At 45.0% G+C, this 16,288-nt stretch overlaps 2 protein-coding genes across 2 annotated transcripts in view; one reads left to right on the top strand and one right to left on the bottom strand.

Moving 5' to 3' along the window:
- Daam (disheveled-associated activator of morphogenesis-like protein) overlaps positions 1-9,534 on the bottom strand; it is a 51,860-nt gene extending 42,326 nt beyond the window's left edge. Inside the window, exon 1 of the mRNA XM_076765044.1 lies at positions 8,997-9,534. The gene's annotated coding sequence lies outside the window, so the exon portion shown is untranslated. The remainder of the gene's footprint in view (positions 1-8,996) is intronic.
- A 612-nt stretch (positions 9,535-10,146) lies between these two features.
- Positions 10,147-16,201, top strand: LOC143342068 (kinesin-like protein KIF6). Its single transcript, XM_076765551.1, has 15 exons — positions 10,147-10,212; positions 10,286-10,404; positions 10,479-10,553; positions 10,642-10,684; positions 11,161-11,265; positions 11,341-11,459; positions 12,260-12,376; positions 12,443-12,574; positions 13,860-13,994; positions 14,309-14,405; positions 14,475-14,630; positions 14,701-14,923; positions 14,989-15,048; positions 15,127-15,195; positions 15,267-16,201. Exons 1-15 carry the CDS (start codon positions 10,147-10,149, stop codon positions 16,199-16,201), a joined length of 2,451 nt encoding a protein of 816 aa, XP_076621666.1.
- The last annotated feature ends 87 nt before the right edge of the window (positions 16,202-16,288 follow it).

The raw sequence follows: 16,288 nt of genomic DNA, 5'->3' as shown, positions 1-16,288 counted from the left end.
AGCGGCGACGACGCGCGCGACCTAGCTGCAAATTGCAGCTGGTCGCTGGGGGGTCACTCGACAATTGCCGACAATTGACGACAATTAGGGACAGGAGTCGTGACGGTCGTGATTTCGTCGATCAACGGAACGACGACGGATCAAACGGGGACGCCTTTCGGATTTAAAGCTTCCGACACTTTCGCCCGGCGTGCCTCCGCGCAGTTTAATGAGAATCGTAACTGAATTCAAATCAGAGTTTCACTCGATTCGATCGCAGCCGTCGTGGAAACGCTTTGTTGGATAAGCGCCCCGCAACTAATTACACCACGGCTCTTGATTACCATCGCGACGGAACAACGAGCACCGTAACTATTAGACGATCCGTAGACGAAAGTGTACGGATGGTAATAGTCCAAGGATCGTGCTTCGAAAAGGAGTTCCTCGAGATAAATATGGGATCGTCCAAAGGGGTCGATGATGCGTCCCCTCGTATCAAAAATTAACATCAACTCGGAAAAGTTCTCGCAGAGAAAGGAAGAAACGATCGCGGTGCCCGGATATCTTCATCCGTTTTAGTCACAGCAAGAACATAACTTCGAACGAGACTAAACGAAGTAAGAGGCGAGAGACCAGCGGTGTCCTTGATGCCAGCTTCTCCTAACAAGGGTTGCCGGTCGGTTTGCTGAAGTGGCAGCGCGACCAAATGAACATCCCATAAAAGGGACGCGTTGAACCTTTCCGAGAAAGTCCAGGCGGGATTCCAAGGGAGGAAGAAATCCTCGGGGAAGCGGGACATGCTCCACGAAACAAAGGAAAGACAGTTTTCACGGAATGGACGATCCTCCGGGACGTTCTGCGTTCCTATGTTTCGATCTCACAAAGAAGCTCGAAATTGCATTCGAACGTCTAAAGTTCGAGTTTATCCTGCAAGAAAGCATAGAGCTTTCGCGAAAGAACTAGTTTATTGGGTGAGAAAATAGCACTTGCACTTATAGTAAGCTACAAAATAGCAAGTATAGAAATGTCAAGGATATCTCTAGCCAGGTAAAATTGCAGTAACACTCGACGTGCCAACGCAGTGGGATTCGTATTAATTTTTATTACCTAGTGTGACGACACACCAGCTAGGTTAACGCGTAAAAGAATAGTATTTGCGTTCATAGGATATCCAACCACACCTTTCCCATTACTTAAAATAGATCCTATTGGTATAAATTTTCTTGCCAAATTCATTGTGCAATTCTACGGTTAAAATATCGCCGATGATCTCTTTGTACGCTCGTTATGCTTTCAAACTTGTAAATATGTTTCGCAAGAAACGCTGTTCTGCGTTGCATGTCGCCATTTCGCAAACTAATTTTGACATACGAATCTCCAAACACGGACGATAACGGTGATACTGACGTATGCAAGGTTTCTATGCTAACGCGAACGAGAAAACTGTGAATTCGTTATTTCTTTCACGAACGTATCCAAGTGGAAAGCAAGCTGGATGCCAGACAAGAAAATTGCGGAAGCGATTCGCGCGGATCGGTGTTATTGCGATAATGCTGGTCGCGAGTGCAACTAGAGACGTCAAACACCGTGGCTTGTTATCGATTTCTCGTTCGCGTGAGTCACTGTTTCGTCTCGAGAGGTCTGCACACATTCGTTTCACGCCTTCCAAGGGTGTTTGCTGAAAAGATTAGCCTATGCTCGTGTACCTTCCACGTCTGACTTCGAGTGCGAATGATGAGACACGCAAATACCCAACTATCTCGTAACACTGAAATCCATTCCGTGGCAAACTAATTAACAAAGACGATCTTCGATTCTTGCAAGAATGAGATAAATTTTGTGCGAATTTAGATCTCGAAATTGGACACGAGTTGCTTGAGAAAAGTTTGCCGTACGCTTTAGTAGGTAACGACTAACAGAAAGCTGACTAATCGTCCTAATTTTCTCACTTTCTTCAGAAAAAGTGACGACGATCTTTCAAACATCGATCCTGCAAGTAGTTTTCTCGCGGGTCGGAGACTAGAGACGATATCTGGCTCGCGATAAGAACGATATTTATGCTCCTGAAGGGAAAGAATTCTCGTTTATCAAGGAGCAGCTGCAACATTTTCCGTTCTTTGTCCAAGATGGCGCGAATCAGAATTTTAATATCCCGGACTCAGCGTCGGTTTCGAGCTCCTTATCGTCCCTTTCCACTGAATGACGTCATTGTCTCGCCTCCACGAAGGTTGCTAGCGCGAGTACAATATTTTGGCAGACTTCGTCCGGGCCTTCTGACTCACTCAAAAGGAGAACACTCGAGCCATTGTGCGACGGTCCATTCTAAGGGAACGTCCACAACGGAGGCTAAAAGTTGAGCGTGAGACACGCGAGCCCCCGTGATCGATAGCATGAATGAATCACGAGGTTACTTTGCCTGTCGACTGTAACACCTCTCTTTGCACGGTTCTCGCGGAATATCGCAGGGAATTCTTGCGCATAGGAACGATCGATACCAAGTTCGCAAGGATTTGACCAAACGACGAGCCTTCCAACTCGAGTCGACGCGAATGTGGATCAATGACGACTGCTGGGAAACGCCAGAGACGTCGAAGGTAATTAGATTCGCTACGTTCACGGTGCTCCGATTGTCGACGACGTATAAAAAAGTCATGAAATTATGTAAACAGTTGGTTTCGGTGTGCTCCAGTTTCCTCGGGTATTGGTGCAAAGGCCTGCGTTGTGAAGGGTGCTTAAGTTCGCGCGATACACTCGCACAGGGAGCTGACAGCTGTGCCCGATAGCCCACATGGCGCTCTGTGCTCTTGTCGGGATGCAGGCCTATCGATTTTATCATGTAGTTTCGCTAACGAATGGACGGGCGAACGTTGATTAGAAGGCAGCGGTTTATCGCTCGATAGTTATTGACTCGTCCTGCTCCTTCCAGCAGGACTAGAAGAAGCCCCATCGCTGTGTGGTATCGCGTCGCCCTGATACTTCCAACCGTCTCGAAACGACTCGCCCATACGCTGCTTCTACGGGGATATTATATCCGGAGTTATTATTCCGACCTTCCTGACAGCGAAACCATCCAGCCAATAAAATTGGAGAAAGCCAGGGGAACGAAACGAGATGTTGCCACTCGAATAAAATACAACCTCCCAATTGAAATTCTAATCGAAACTTGGATTCCTCCTATCTCCTTAGTTCAGCGAGCCGAATTGTAAAGATCGAAGGAACTTTTTAAACGCCAGGTGGTCGCTAGCAAGAAGACATTTTTGCTTCTACGTATCCTAATGCGTTAGTAAAGGTCTGGTTATGGATAACGCGTCGTGCAATATTTATCAACGGACTGATATATTACCATGGCATCCCGATGACAAGCAGACTTTGTACATATTTGAAGTACATCGATAAACACGATTGTGGGCGCTCATAAATCACCTTCTGTCGTCGTCGAGACCTGTCGACTCGTCGAAAACGTTTCATTTAAAATCCTGAAGTTCAGGGTCGGTTTGCAGTTGAGAAAAATAGCCACAGAAAAGAAATGGTAGATCACACGTGAGCGTGCAATAATATTAGGTCGAGCAATTACATTTTCGGAGATTGGTAAAATTCTAATCCTACCGTCAACTCGCTGACATTCTTTATCAACGAAAGCTCGAAAGATCTACAATTCTAGCGGCACAATGAGACACGAGACCGGTGGAGGATTCCCGAGCAGATCTCCGTCGACGAGAACGACGTAATCCCTGAATAGACCATAATGCAGAACGTAGTAGAAAGTAATGATACCGAGGAGAATGGTTCGCTCGAAAATCCTCTTAAAGCTACCTTAACGAGTGAACGACCGCGAGCTGGAGGAGGTTTAATTGGAGCCGCGATGATGAATGGCACGGTAGACCGGGAGCCTCGAGCGGCAGCCATCTCCGACCTTAAACGACGTATCATCCGGAAATTAGAATGAAACCAAGGCCTACCGGTCGCGAGAGAAGCCTTCGGGCCTTGAAATTCACGGGACCAGAAACCTTGCGCGCCGGAAGAGTTACGACGTCGCCGATTTACCAACGCGCTCTCGTTCAGCCTATCGCGCATCGCGAGAATTATTAACGATCGCTCCATCGTCTTAATTAGAGCGGGACAGCGGTTGTTGTTAATGACTATACCGATACCACCTCTCCACAGGGCGTTTGCTAGCCGTGATTGCCTCTCTGCGGGCTCTCGATGCTCGAGATATTCGAAAAAACAGAATTCAGAAACGCCCGTTAATAATTTCCTACCCCACAGATTCTACAGGGCTAGTCGAAACGAAAATTCGACGAACGACTAAAACACAGTATCGATCAGTATTTTAATGAAAAATCTCAAGAGTCAGCGACAGGGTGAAACGTTTAAGATCTTTCTAATATAAAATTCGTTTGTTTCTTCCTGCATCCTCTCGACTTCCCTCGTATTTGATCCTTCGAGTGCCACGAATGTACACTTCCCGCTGCACGAACGTATAGCTCAACAAGTTTAATACGAGCCCCGAGGTAGTGGCTCGAGTGTGGAGGAGTGAGCGACGGGGATGAGTCCGGACGATTAGTCTGTCTCCTAGACCTAGCTAGCGGGTGTCACCCGATACTGTTCTAAAGAAGCAACGCTATGGAAGGATCACAAGGACCGCCGACGAGCTAAGCCCACGGAATCCTATTTAACTAGTCGAGCTAGTGGTTGACGCTTCCAAGACGACGCAAATTAGCGAGAGAAAAGTGTCGCTGGATAATTGGGAGCCATCGGTGGTCCAAGGAAACGTTGCTCAACGACGAAATTAATTCGTGAACGTTGGACGACAATGTTAAATAGTTACGCAACGAATTTCTAGCGGTGAAAATATCGTTTGCCGTTTTCGGAAGTAAATATCGGAGCTTTCACTGACCACAGCCGTGCTCGCCTACCAATGATCGTATTGTTGCATGGCGCCATTGTTCCCTTAACGGGTCGTTGCGGTAATTTCGTTTATGCGAACCGTGACAACTCGGGCATGTGGCAATTTTGCGCTAGCACGATGCAAAGGTGACGAAAGCTTTCGACAACTAATAAAAACACCTTCTTATTTTGTAGAAAATTGTGCAACGCATAATTTTCGAAACCTACAACTTCAAAGGATGAAACGAGGGGTACACAAAGTCTGTGTCTACTTTTCTCAAACACACAGTGTATCCCTCGAAGCTGTATTAACAATAAAGACATACCCGGCGCGACACGCTTATGAGAGGAAACACGTGTTACGTGGCGGCTACTCCAAATATTTAGAGAACGCCTTTGCGTAGGGCGTCTCGTAAACGTTTCGTTAGCTACCACGAGGAAACGTCTCTTCCACGTGGCGTTCTCGTATTTCCAATAGCTTTTCATCTTTCCCTCGAAACTGTTTCCCCTCTCGACGTCCACGGTTCGGCAGAATTTATTCCCGACCGTCTGAATTAGAAATTGCATTTAAAAGCAAACGAAAAATAGTACCACGAGAGTGTATCGAAGAAATGAAATTTGAATTTTATCCCAGTGACATTTTCTTTGACTCAGCAGTACGGTTGAGGGTCGAGGAGACGAGCCTCGTCTCGTAGCATAATTCAAGCAAAGTAGTAATTAAATTTATTCAACGTGTGCAGCAAGGGGGAAGAAACTAACCGGCGGAAATCTTGAGCGTTTCGGTGGTCGTTTTTCACCTGGGTACCGGAGGGCCGGAGGTTTAATGGTACTTGGAGCGGCACACGGTAGCCAATGGAAAGAGAGAATTACGGTGGCGATACCGAGGAGAAGTACATGCTCCGCGGTGCGCTTATTACGATTTTTACTGGTCTTTACGATCGCGCAGTCGAACGCGCTATCAAACGCATACCTAACTGTACATCGAATTGGACACACGCGTGCTGCAATAGCGTGACGTGTTATTGAACGCTGGCAGCGTTTCGAAACGGTGCATCCTGCGTGCAGCTGCGGGCCTTGCACGAAATTTATTGTTGTTTTTAATCGATACGCCGACGACCCAATTTCCCCACTCGCATTTCTGCGATCTCGTTTCGCGTAAAAATACGTAACCCGGCCGAAACTCTTTCGTCCCGACACTGAACACATCTTCGTCCTCTCGGTCCTCGACTTTTCCCCCCAAATCATCCCTTAGATAGACGAGATCCGCTTCGACGACTAAACGGCGTTGCAAGACCAACTTCCGGTGTCCCTGACCTCTTTCCACCCCCGACAGAGAAGCCTAATTTTCGCGTTGGCCAGCGAGGGAGATCGAAAGTGCTCTAGCGTGTACGCACCGCTGGGACAATGGTGTTCTTTCGCGATCGTCCACGATCAACGACCACGAGCCTACATGCACAGAGCCGTGTAGGTAGTCACTGACATTTGAAAATGTCAGCGAGCCCTCTTGCAATGCGCTGTTTATCATTTGGGTTACCGTCGAGTCGTCCGCGTATCTGTACCAAAGGGAATTGAGATTCGCGAAGCTGGGTTAGTCGTGGAAAACGGATCGATCGTGCCTCGCTCAGAAACGGGTCCAACTTTTGAAGCAAACCGAATTCGAAGCAGGGAAAACGAAATCAGGGAGAAGATTTTTTAACGATCGATCCGTTCTGACAGTTTCTAAATGGTTGCAGAATTTCTATAGATTTTATATGAAATTTGAAAGCTATCATAGGACTTGCTGTAGCCCAAACCACTTTCAATCGTGAGACGCAAACTACAGAGACGAAGTCTTTTTCGGAAGTTCACGTGTCTCGATTCTTTTAGGGGAATTCTCGACACTTTACGACCTAGAGTAACTTTCTACGCGTGCCTTTTAACTTATTGAGCAATGGAAATGTGAAAACCTTCGGGAGAATTTAACCTTTTCGTCGAACGTGAATGGTTAATCCTGAATAGCTCGATATTTTTCGTGAAATGGACACTTAATAACAATATTCGACTCGTAATCGTTTCCACGAGCAGCAATTCAATTAGGTCGCGTCCTTCGTACTTGAAGTCGCCGACACGAACGAAAAGAAAGCGCTAATTGATCGCGCTTGTGCTACAGAAAATACACAATGGAAGTCCCGTGTAACGCGTTAATGAAAATTGCAGCTACCCGCACCGAAGATACAAACGTGGTTTAATCGTATGGTTTTCGTAGTTTGCCCCTAATGAAAACATAAATAACGTCTCAAACCGAAAGTTGTCGAAGTAGAGAAAGCGCCATTAGGAATTTCCTTATCGCCTCCCAAAAGCCTCGTCGTTCTGGGTAACGTAACTGGGTATTGAACCTTCGATGCAAAGCTCCAGAAACTCGCGTGGAAGGTCTTAGATTCGCGATCGCGATTATCCGGGATTATACGTCCATTCGTTGGGCCTGATTGATGTAACGACTATAATCGTTGCTCGGATGTCGGCGCTGGCCTCGGTGAGCGTCAGTTTAAATCACCCTACTCTCCCATCGGTCGGGAGTTCTAAATTTACGACTTTCTTCGGTTAACCTGAACTCGAAGCACCGTTCCGATTTGTATTCGCGGCGATATCGAGATTCAAACGCGCGTGTACATCGTTCCGTCGTTATCCTTTTAGTTCGGATCTCGGAGGTCAGCGACGAGGTCCGATGGTCAGCTGTTATCCCCAAATGACACGCTTCGCTGATTCGTTTAAATTAGATTCTTCGTAACGTCTCGGCAATAAATCGTACGATTCTGTAATCACCTGGATTCACGGGGATCCTCGAGCAAGATTAATCGCAAACCAACTAACGATACGAACGATAACAGAAGTTCTGGGACTAGAATTAGATCTTTCGTGGAAATAAAATCTTACGGAGTATTCACCACAGAGTTTCGTAATGTGATATTATAAGTTATGAAGAAATCCTGTTGGCAAATGCTATAATCGTATACAACGTCATTTAGCGACATGTCAATTCGTCTTCTTAAAGTCGTTGACATAGATTCTCTGCGCTCATCGTCATATAACTTTTACAGTCTGCCACGTCATCGGTGGATCATGTATTTGAGCGTGTTTCGCTGGATTCTTATTGTCAGTCGTAAGAATGTACAGAGTGCTCCATAAAATGCGGCGTCTATAATACTCTGCGTTCCTCGTTCAAAGAACCACGCGTTATGAAACGTCCTGTACGTTCGAAGATGTTCGTAGAGAGCGAGTGTTCTCGACGACCCTGATCGTGAAACTTCGCGATCTCGAATCATTTTGCAACGATCAGACGGGCGCGATTGTTGCTGGCATGAATCGATAAACCGTCAATCCTCGTTAGATAATTCCAATTATTCGGTAGCCGGTATTGGCCGCATGAAATCGCGAACCCTTAATGTCCAGGCGCTTGACCTCACCGATTCCAAGTACCTCTGCGTGCCGTTCGTTGAATCCCGATTGATCTTTGCTCGATCGTGATCCGGGACTGTCGAGATCTTTAATGCCTTTGATTTACGCGGAGCAATAAGGCAGCATGACTCGTGCGTCTCTACTATGCACGTATAATCCCGATTACGTAATCGCATTTATCGCGGATAGAACACCACCGAGATTTATTACCACCTTAATTGAGCAGTTGAATCACGAAGTATGTAACATTGTGCGAACCTTTCTTCTGGCACGTGCAATCTTCGCACCGATCGTGAACATTCTCTTCGTAGGGTGCGTCAAAATTGTATCGATCGACGGAACTTTCTGAAGACCCATGGACGTCTCGTTGTTACGCGGGCGACGTCAAAATAGTATCAAATTTAATTTAAAACAAATATCTGGTAAAACATCGAGCTACTACTGTTCTTAAAATATGTAAAACCTCGAGTAGAACCGAGTAAGGGGCAGAGAAGTATCAGATTTATACTTCCATTGACCACCGAGCAACAATGTCACTCAGAGTGCATCCACCTATCGAGAAAACAATCATTTTCAACATGGCAGCCGTACGAAATCTCTTCGTAGGCGGGTTTCGTCTGTTGTATCCTATTTATTTCTATCGTAGCTAGGCTAAACGAGGATCTAAAGCATTCCGTAAAATACCAGAGGCTTACCCGAGTCTCTCGTAGTCCGCGATCCCGAAACGTCAGGATCCGCTGGCAGCGTCGGGACGCGCCGATCAATAGAAGACCAAAAGGCACATGTCCCGGCGGCTTCTCACGCGGCGGTGCTCTCGACGTTGGCGGGCATGTCGTCTACCAACTGCCAAACGATTTTATCGAGAACAACGACCAACTCCGGAAGTCCCACGGATCACCCAATAACGTCGTCCTCGAATAGATTTTCTATATTACGTCTACGGTTCCAACTTCGATTGAATCTGGATCCGATCGAGAAAGGGGATCGCGATCGAGTCGAAAATTAAGCCGTTCACTGGTCGGGGAAGTTTCCATGAAAGCGTCGGCGACAACGGACGATCAAACCCGCGTCGAGGCACGAGCATCGATCGACGTCCCGGAGAACGAGTCGACGGGCGTTTGTGACTTTCGTCGCCGCGACGCTAGAGTGACCGGCGACGACGGCGTCGAGGAACGCGACGGTGGGCACGAGGAACAGCGCGAAAGCCGAGAAAAGTCGGGACACTGGCCTGCCATCGGGTAGACCGACGACCCGGTGCGGCTCTCCCAACGCGGCGACGCACTGCGCCGACGTCGCGACGACGACGACGTCGTCGCCTAGGCGACCACGACCTCTCGCTCTCCGCGGTCTCCTCTTCCTCCTCTCGCGGAGGGTGGATCGATCAATCGAAGCGAGCGCAGCGCTGCGCGAGATATCGAGATGCTCGCAGGGAGGAACAGAGAAACGCTTCCTCTTCTCTTCTCGTTCCTTCCCTTTGTCCTCGCCGGAGGAGTGCTTTTCTATGGGCGATGTTAATTAACGCGAACAAATACGTCGCGATTCTCCGCTACAGAGTCGGGAAAATTTTATTCGCGATCAACGAATACAATTTTTAGACTCGTTCGAAAACTAAATTCGTTCGTCTGCGTGTCAGTCTTTGCGAGCAAATTCTTTGGAAGAAAAATAAGAATATCAAAACTGTATTTTGTAATAAAATTATCAAATAAAATTGTATATTACCAATTAACTTTCATTGGTAGAGCGTGCTTCACTCGTTGCGAAACTGAAGATAATCGATCGTCTGTCGTCGATTAATAATCGCGTAATCGTTCTCCATACATCAAGCGAAAAGGTTATAGGAACGAAATGGTGAAAAACGCGATCAAAGTCTACGCCAGATTAATGCCTGAAAAGAATCGGAGAGATGCGGTGGTACATAAACGCTCGTTTTTCGATGCACATAGGCGTTTGACAACTATTTTGCATCGTTTATGTTTGTGCGAAGGATTACAAAGTGTATCACCGTCCCAAAGGAAACGTCGAGGAGGATGTCCTGCTCGTCCTGGCCCCGACGCAAAAGTCGAAGGACTATCCAGACAATCGTGCCGAATCCTGGAATTTCTCGTGAATTTCTACCTTTCGAGTAGTTTTCTTTTCGGAAAACTATATTTTCTCGTTACGATTTACAAAACTTTTAGCTTCTTTCGAATCTTCGAGGAGCTCGCGACGCAGGGGGACGTGTTCGACAATGTGGCGCGACCGGTAGTGGAAAGGTAAAAGGAACCGTATCGTTCGTTAATTAATACGAAACATTGCTACTCCCTGATCGTTCATTTGCAGCTCTTCTTCGTTTTCTTAAAGCGCCCTGGACGGCTACAACGGCACCATCTTCGCCTACGGCCAGGTAAACCCGGATACGAAATCAAGTCATAAACACTCCTTGCTCTCAAATAGATTGCAATTCCCTAAAAAGGAAACGAAATCAATTAGTCGCTCGAGGATACGGAGAAGCTAACCCGACCCGCTGACATAACGGAGTCGTATAACTAGACAGCTTGGAAAAAATCTCTGCACTGTGAGAACTCTGGTCCAGTCTTTTCTCCCATCCTACGCCATTTTCGATCCCACGCCATCGTTTACTTTCCGCACATGCAGGAAAGGAAAGAGGCAGAATCATTAGCAATCGAGGCTCGAATTAGTCCCGCAAGGATCTTTTCCAAGTTGTCGAACTATAGTTGCAGACAAACTCTAAATAGAAATTTTATAGAGAGCAAATTACACGAAACCCCAAACCCGTAAATACCGCATGTTCATGCAGCGTTTCCACAAAGCCTCGACAAAAGCAATTCTCGAAGAGCACTGAAACCGTGAATTCCGCAGACAGCCAGCGGAAAGACGTACTCGATAATCGGGAACCAGAGGAACCACGAAGAACGTGGCATCGTACCGAGAAGCCTGCAGTACCTGTTCGACGTTATTCAAAAGGTTGGATTTTCTAGCCGCGGTACAGAGATCCAGAGAGACGCGAAGAACTGTATACGGCCTTAAATCTTCACGCAGCGACCGGAAAACGTGTACACCGTCGAGGTGGCTTTTATGGAGATTTACAACGAGAACGGCTACGACCTGCTGGATCGAAGGCAACGAGAGTTCGCGGTTACGAGATTGGAAGATTTACCGTAAGTCCGCGTGACGTAAATGGCGGCCCCCTCGAGCGCCGCGGACGCGGATACTCGCGTATTTCGTAAAAAAAGAAAACCAGTAACCCCCTCCCCCGTTTAAGGGAAACTCCTGTTTGGGTTAGATCGAGCCGACCGATCAGCCGTGATTCCGATCGGTTTCAAATATGGAGCAACAGCGTGCGCAAGGTGCAACACCGTCACCTTTATTCCTTCCTCGTTTCTCGCCGCATTCCTTCTGTCGCGGCGAGCCGACAAAACGATCCTATCGAAAACACTCGCTATTAATCGAGTCGTTTGATATACGGCTGATTATCCGTACTAATAGGAAGACAAATCCTCACCGACAGCCATCGATTTAAGGGGCTATTCTAACATAGAACCTTCAAAATGTTCATCTTTATTTTATTCTCTGAGAGCAGATTTTTCCAAAAGACAAGACAAAAGAGCTTGATAAACCAGCTTCCTTCGCTTAGCAAGGAGACACTCAGTTTAATTACATTACCTAAGACTCGTCAATCGATTCGAGAAATACCGCGACAGTCACCGCGTTCGAACGCGAATATTTTTCTAATCGGACGGTAAATTAATCAACAGTTTCCCGGTAACTGTTGACACCGGAAGTCAAACCAATCAGCGACTCACTAGCAATATATGCTTTACGTAATGCACAAACTTTCCGATCGCGCTTGTTACATGCGAGTCCCAAGCGATCGACGTGGCTTTTCCTCTGTCGTTCGTCGCTTAGTTCCTCCTATCGAATAAAAAAAGTCTTTGAACGATCTCTCCGCGCGTTTCAGACGGGTCACCATTCAGGAAGACGAGAACGGCAAGCTGCATTTGAAGAATCTGACCTTCCACAGCGTCGGAAGCTTGGAGGATGCGTTTGAACTGTTACTGATAGGCGAACACTATCGGTAAAATAATCTGCTCGTCGTTGCATAATTATCGCTCGAAAATAAAAAAGTGTTTAATATTCACAGAGTTACCACGGAAACTCCGATGAACCCGCATTCCTCGAGATCTCACTGCATCTTTACCATAGTGGTCTCGAAGAAAGAATTCGGCGCTGATCACTATACGCGGGCGAAAGTGCACCTGGTGGACCTGGCAGGGTTCGTACACAGACAAGATATACGAGTAGACCTTACACTTGATGAACTTTCATGACCTAATCTGACCGTACCGACCTGAGGTGCCTAAATTTTTCGGCGAAAAAAAATTTTTTTCAATCGTTCTAAAAAAATTATTGTCAGATGCAGGGGTCGATTACAATCATTTTTGGTCATTACACGTACCCCCGAAATCCTACGCATTTTCCAGAAAAAAATTCCTTACCGAAAATCTAATATCAGGCCAGAAATGTTTGCCCAAATTTTCATGCGAATCTTTAAAACGTCATAACTTCTGAACGAATTGGACGATTTTAATGTTTAAAAAAGCAAACTACGCGTATTTTGATGGAGAATATGTACAAATCGTAAAAATATTCGAAAAGTTGGTCCTTGACCCCGCAAAATGAGAAAAACCCCATAAAAATGGTCCAATCTTCGAACAGCCGTAACTCCTACAATAGTGAATATATTTCAATGAAACTTTTTTCTGAAGTAGAGCTCATGGGTACCTACAAAAAAGTATTAGACAACTTTTCTGTAGGGCATCAAACAAAAGTACTAAACATCAAAAACGAATTTTTAAGAAAAATCGACAGGTGCCTAAATTTTTCGGCAAAAAAAAATTTTTTTCAATCGTTCTAAAAAAATTATTTTCGGTTGCAGGGGTCGATTACAATCATTTTTGGTCATTACACGTACCCCGGAAATCCTATGCACTTTCGAGAAAAAAATTCATTACTGAAAATATAATGTGTGATCAGAAATGTTTCCCCGAAATTTGATATATACATGCATCGGATGTAAGGTCTACTGATATACCTAGTCTATGGTTCATATTTCGCTCGTCTTGTATCGACTGAAGGTACAAGTACGACGAACTTCCAAAAGGGTTACTCCTAGTGTAATTAAAAGTATCTGCACGTTTAAAACTGGGTACATTGAAACGTCAGAAAATAAATATCGTAAGATGAACAAGTTTGAAAAAGCATAATCGCTAGATCTGACCCTTGAAAAGCACGCTCCTTACTAATGATAACCGGCCATGGAGATCGCCATAGAGCAAGATCTCGATCGGGCGTCGTGTCTCGACGTTCTGCTCGGTGTTTAGAAAATAAAATTGACAAACGTACGCCAACATCCCGCATCGATTCAACGGACGAATATTACATCACACGTCGACCCACTTTCGTTCGTGGAAATATTTCCCTCGCGTTCTCCTTCGCGTCTTCCATTCTCTAACAAATTTTCTAACGGTACGCGATTTTTCAACGAGTAATTTCTATAGGTCCGAACGGGTCTACAAGAGCTCGATAAGCGGCACCACTCTGACCGAGGCGAAGTACATTAACCTGAGCCTACATTACCTGGAGCAAGTCATAGTGTGTCTGGGTCAGGAGAGCGTGGGTCACATTCCTTACAGGTGCTGAAACGACTGGTCATCGCGTTCGATTTATTCACGCGATCGTTTAGTACGACTGTCTAGTCCCGAACAGGGACTAAAAAATTCTAGAATTTTTATTTCTACGAAGTCCACAGCATTCGTACTCGAACGAACCCGCGTTTTCTACGCATTTTTGTATCGAATTAACAGGCATAAAAGAATGTCGTTGTTTAGCCATTAGAAAGCGGAACACGGTAATTGACAAAAATGTCTAATCTTTATTCGACCGTGGTACTTTCGTTTCCCATCTTTTTATCGATAGTTTTACGCTCTGTTCGCGTTCGCGTTTGCAGGAATTCTTGCTTGACGTCGATCTTGAGGGACAGCTTGGGAGGGAACTGCATGACCACCATGCTAGCCACAGTAAGCGTCGTGTGCGCCAACTTGGAGGTACGAAACATAAGTTTCCGTGTTAGGAATTGCGAAATAATTTAATTCTATGCGTTTTACGGTCTTCAGGAGACAGTATCCACCTGCAAATTCGCGCAGAGGGTCGCTCTGATAAGAAACGACGTGAAGCTGGTCGTGGAAACGAGCATACAAAGCGAGAACGCTTTGCTGAGATTAGAAAATGAGAGACTCAGGCAGGAAATTAGGGCCATGACAGGACAGATGGTAATTTCGATCAGTGTTTAAGATACCAAACTCTTGAATACCATTTATTTATTTGGTCCTGCACGCACAGAATTCTCAGGAACTTACAGCAGATGATAAACGAACTCTGGACTCTCGAATCAGAGCTTTCTTAGAATCGAACGCAAAGATTTGCTGGGATTATAATCCTAAGAGAGTGGAGTACTGCTTCGAAAGCTTCAAAAGGACTTTCGAGTTGAGCAGGGACCCAAAGAGTTGCTTAAAGAAACTGGAATATTATAAAGACATGGTCGTTCAGAGGGACAAGGAAATTTGTATCCTATCTGTTATGTTTTATCCTTCTTTTTATTCACATGGTGGCTTCCTGAATTATAGATAGCATTGTTAATCGATCTGTTAAAAAAGGAAAAAGAAAAGAAGCAGCACGGTAGAAAACAAGGTTGCTGTAACAAATTTAATATATGTTTTCTTTTATTATTTTTACTTAACTTAATTTCTGTGCTGTTTCATTTTTTAGTAGGATCAGTTGTAAATGTGGAGAATAGCTTGACACCAAACGTGCAGACCAGTGAAAGTGGGGAACCATGTAATATCAAGTAGTTTAATAGAAGTCCTCTGAAATCATTTCACCATAAATAGTAACAGAATTAATTTTAGCAGCCCTGCTGTCGATCGAAGCGATGGAAAATCGAAATCAATTGGATGCAAGTGTTTCAAGGATCAATGAAAATATTATGGAAGATAACACGGTACCCACTGTTGTCAACATGCTCGATGAAACAAAAATTTCTACGTTAAATCGCGTTCGTCCGAAAAAATCTAAGCGAAAATCTAAACATTCGAAAACGCAAAAGCAAAATAAAAGCAACTGCGATGAAATCGATACTAATAATTCTTTTGAACAGTTCTCAACAAATAGATCGTCGGAGTTATTACCTTGCAATGTTGTCAATTTAAGTTTATGTGATTTGATAGAGAATAAAGTAACCGATAAGGAAGAAAATCAGCAATCCTTTAGGAAGCCTGAAAGAAAGCAGTCGAAATGTGGGGAAATTCAAGCCTTGACGAAGAAGAATAGCATTAGGCATAAAATTCAGACCGACGTCAAAATTAATGCAGAAAATGACAACAGTCTGAGCATTAGAACGAAAATTCCTTTCGAAGAAACCGATGACACATTTTACCAACGACTTCTAAGCTTCAATGTGCCTGACAACCCGACAAGATCGTCGAGCAAAGAATTATTTAGAAATGAGAGATTTAAGACAGACTTTGAGGTACAGAATTATGACTCTGCGATTAATAATTCTTCTAGATCGAATTTAGAGTCTAAAAATTCGAGTTTTCGAGAACTGGAAAGTAATAGGATTGAAAAGACTGGAAGGAGGATGAGTGTTGATGACTTAGAGTGTTCAGAAAAATCTTGTATTGTTAGTGGAGGAACAGATGTCACAAAAGAGGGCTCGAAACGAAAGGATTACGATAGGAAAAACGAATATTTTGAGAAATCGCTGCCTCTGACAGGTGATCCAGAAATCGACGAAGAAATTATTGCCTTTTACAAGGCGAAACGGTCAGGCGGTATTTATTAATATATCTATAACATTATTAACGAAAACAATAATAGTTACATGCAACGAAACAGTGTTAATTCTCAAAGTAGCTTTAAGAATTCATAA

Source organism: Colletes latitarsis, chromosome 5 (genome assembly GCF_051014445.1).
Source record: "Colletes latitarsis isolate SP2378_abdomen chromosome 5, iyColLati1, whole genome shotgun sequence".
Lineage (NCBI taxonomy): Eukaryota > Metazoa > Arthropoda > Insecta > Hymenoptera > Colletidae > Colletes > Colletes latitarsis.
Note: the sequence above shows the minus strand (reverse complement) of the source record. Positions and strands in the feature narration are given on the sequence as shown.

Coding starts and splice junctions, on each gene's coding strand:
- LOC143342068 (XM_076765551.1), top strand. CDS start 10,147: ATGGTGAAAAACGCGATCAAAGTCTACGCCAGATTAATGCCTGAAAAG. Junction 11,266..11,340: donor TGTTCGACGTTATTCAAAAG/GTTGGATTTTCT, acceptor ATCTTCACGCAG/CGACCGGAAAACGTGTACAC. Junction 14,631..14,700: donor GGGCCATGACAGGACAGATG/GTAATTTCGATC, acceptor CTGCACGCACAG/AATTCTCAGGAACTTACAGC.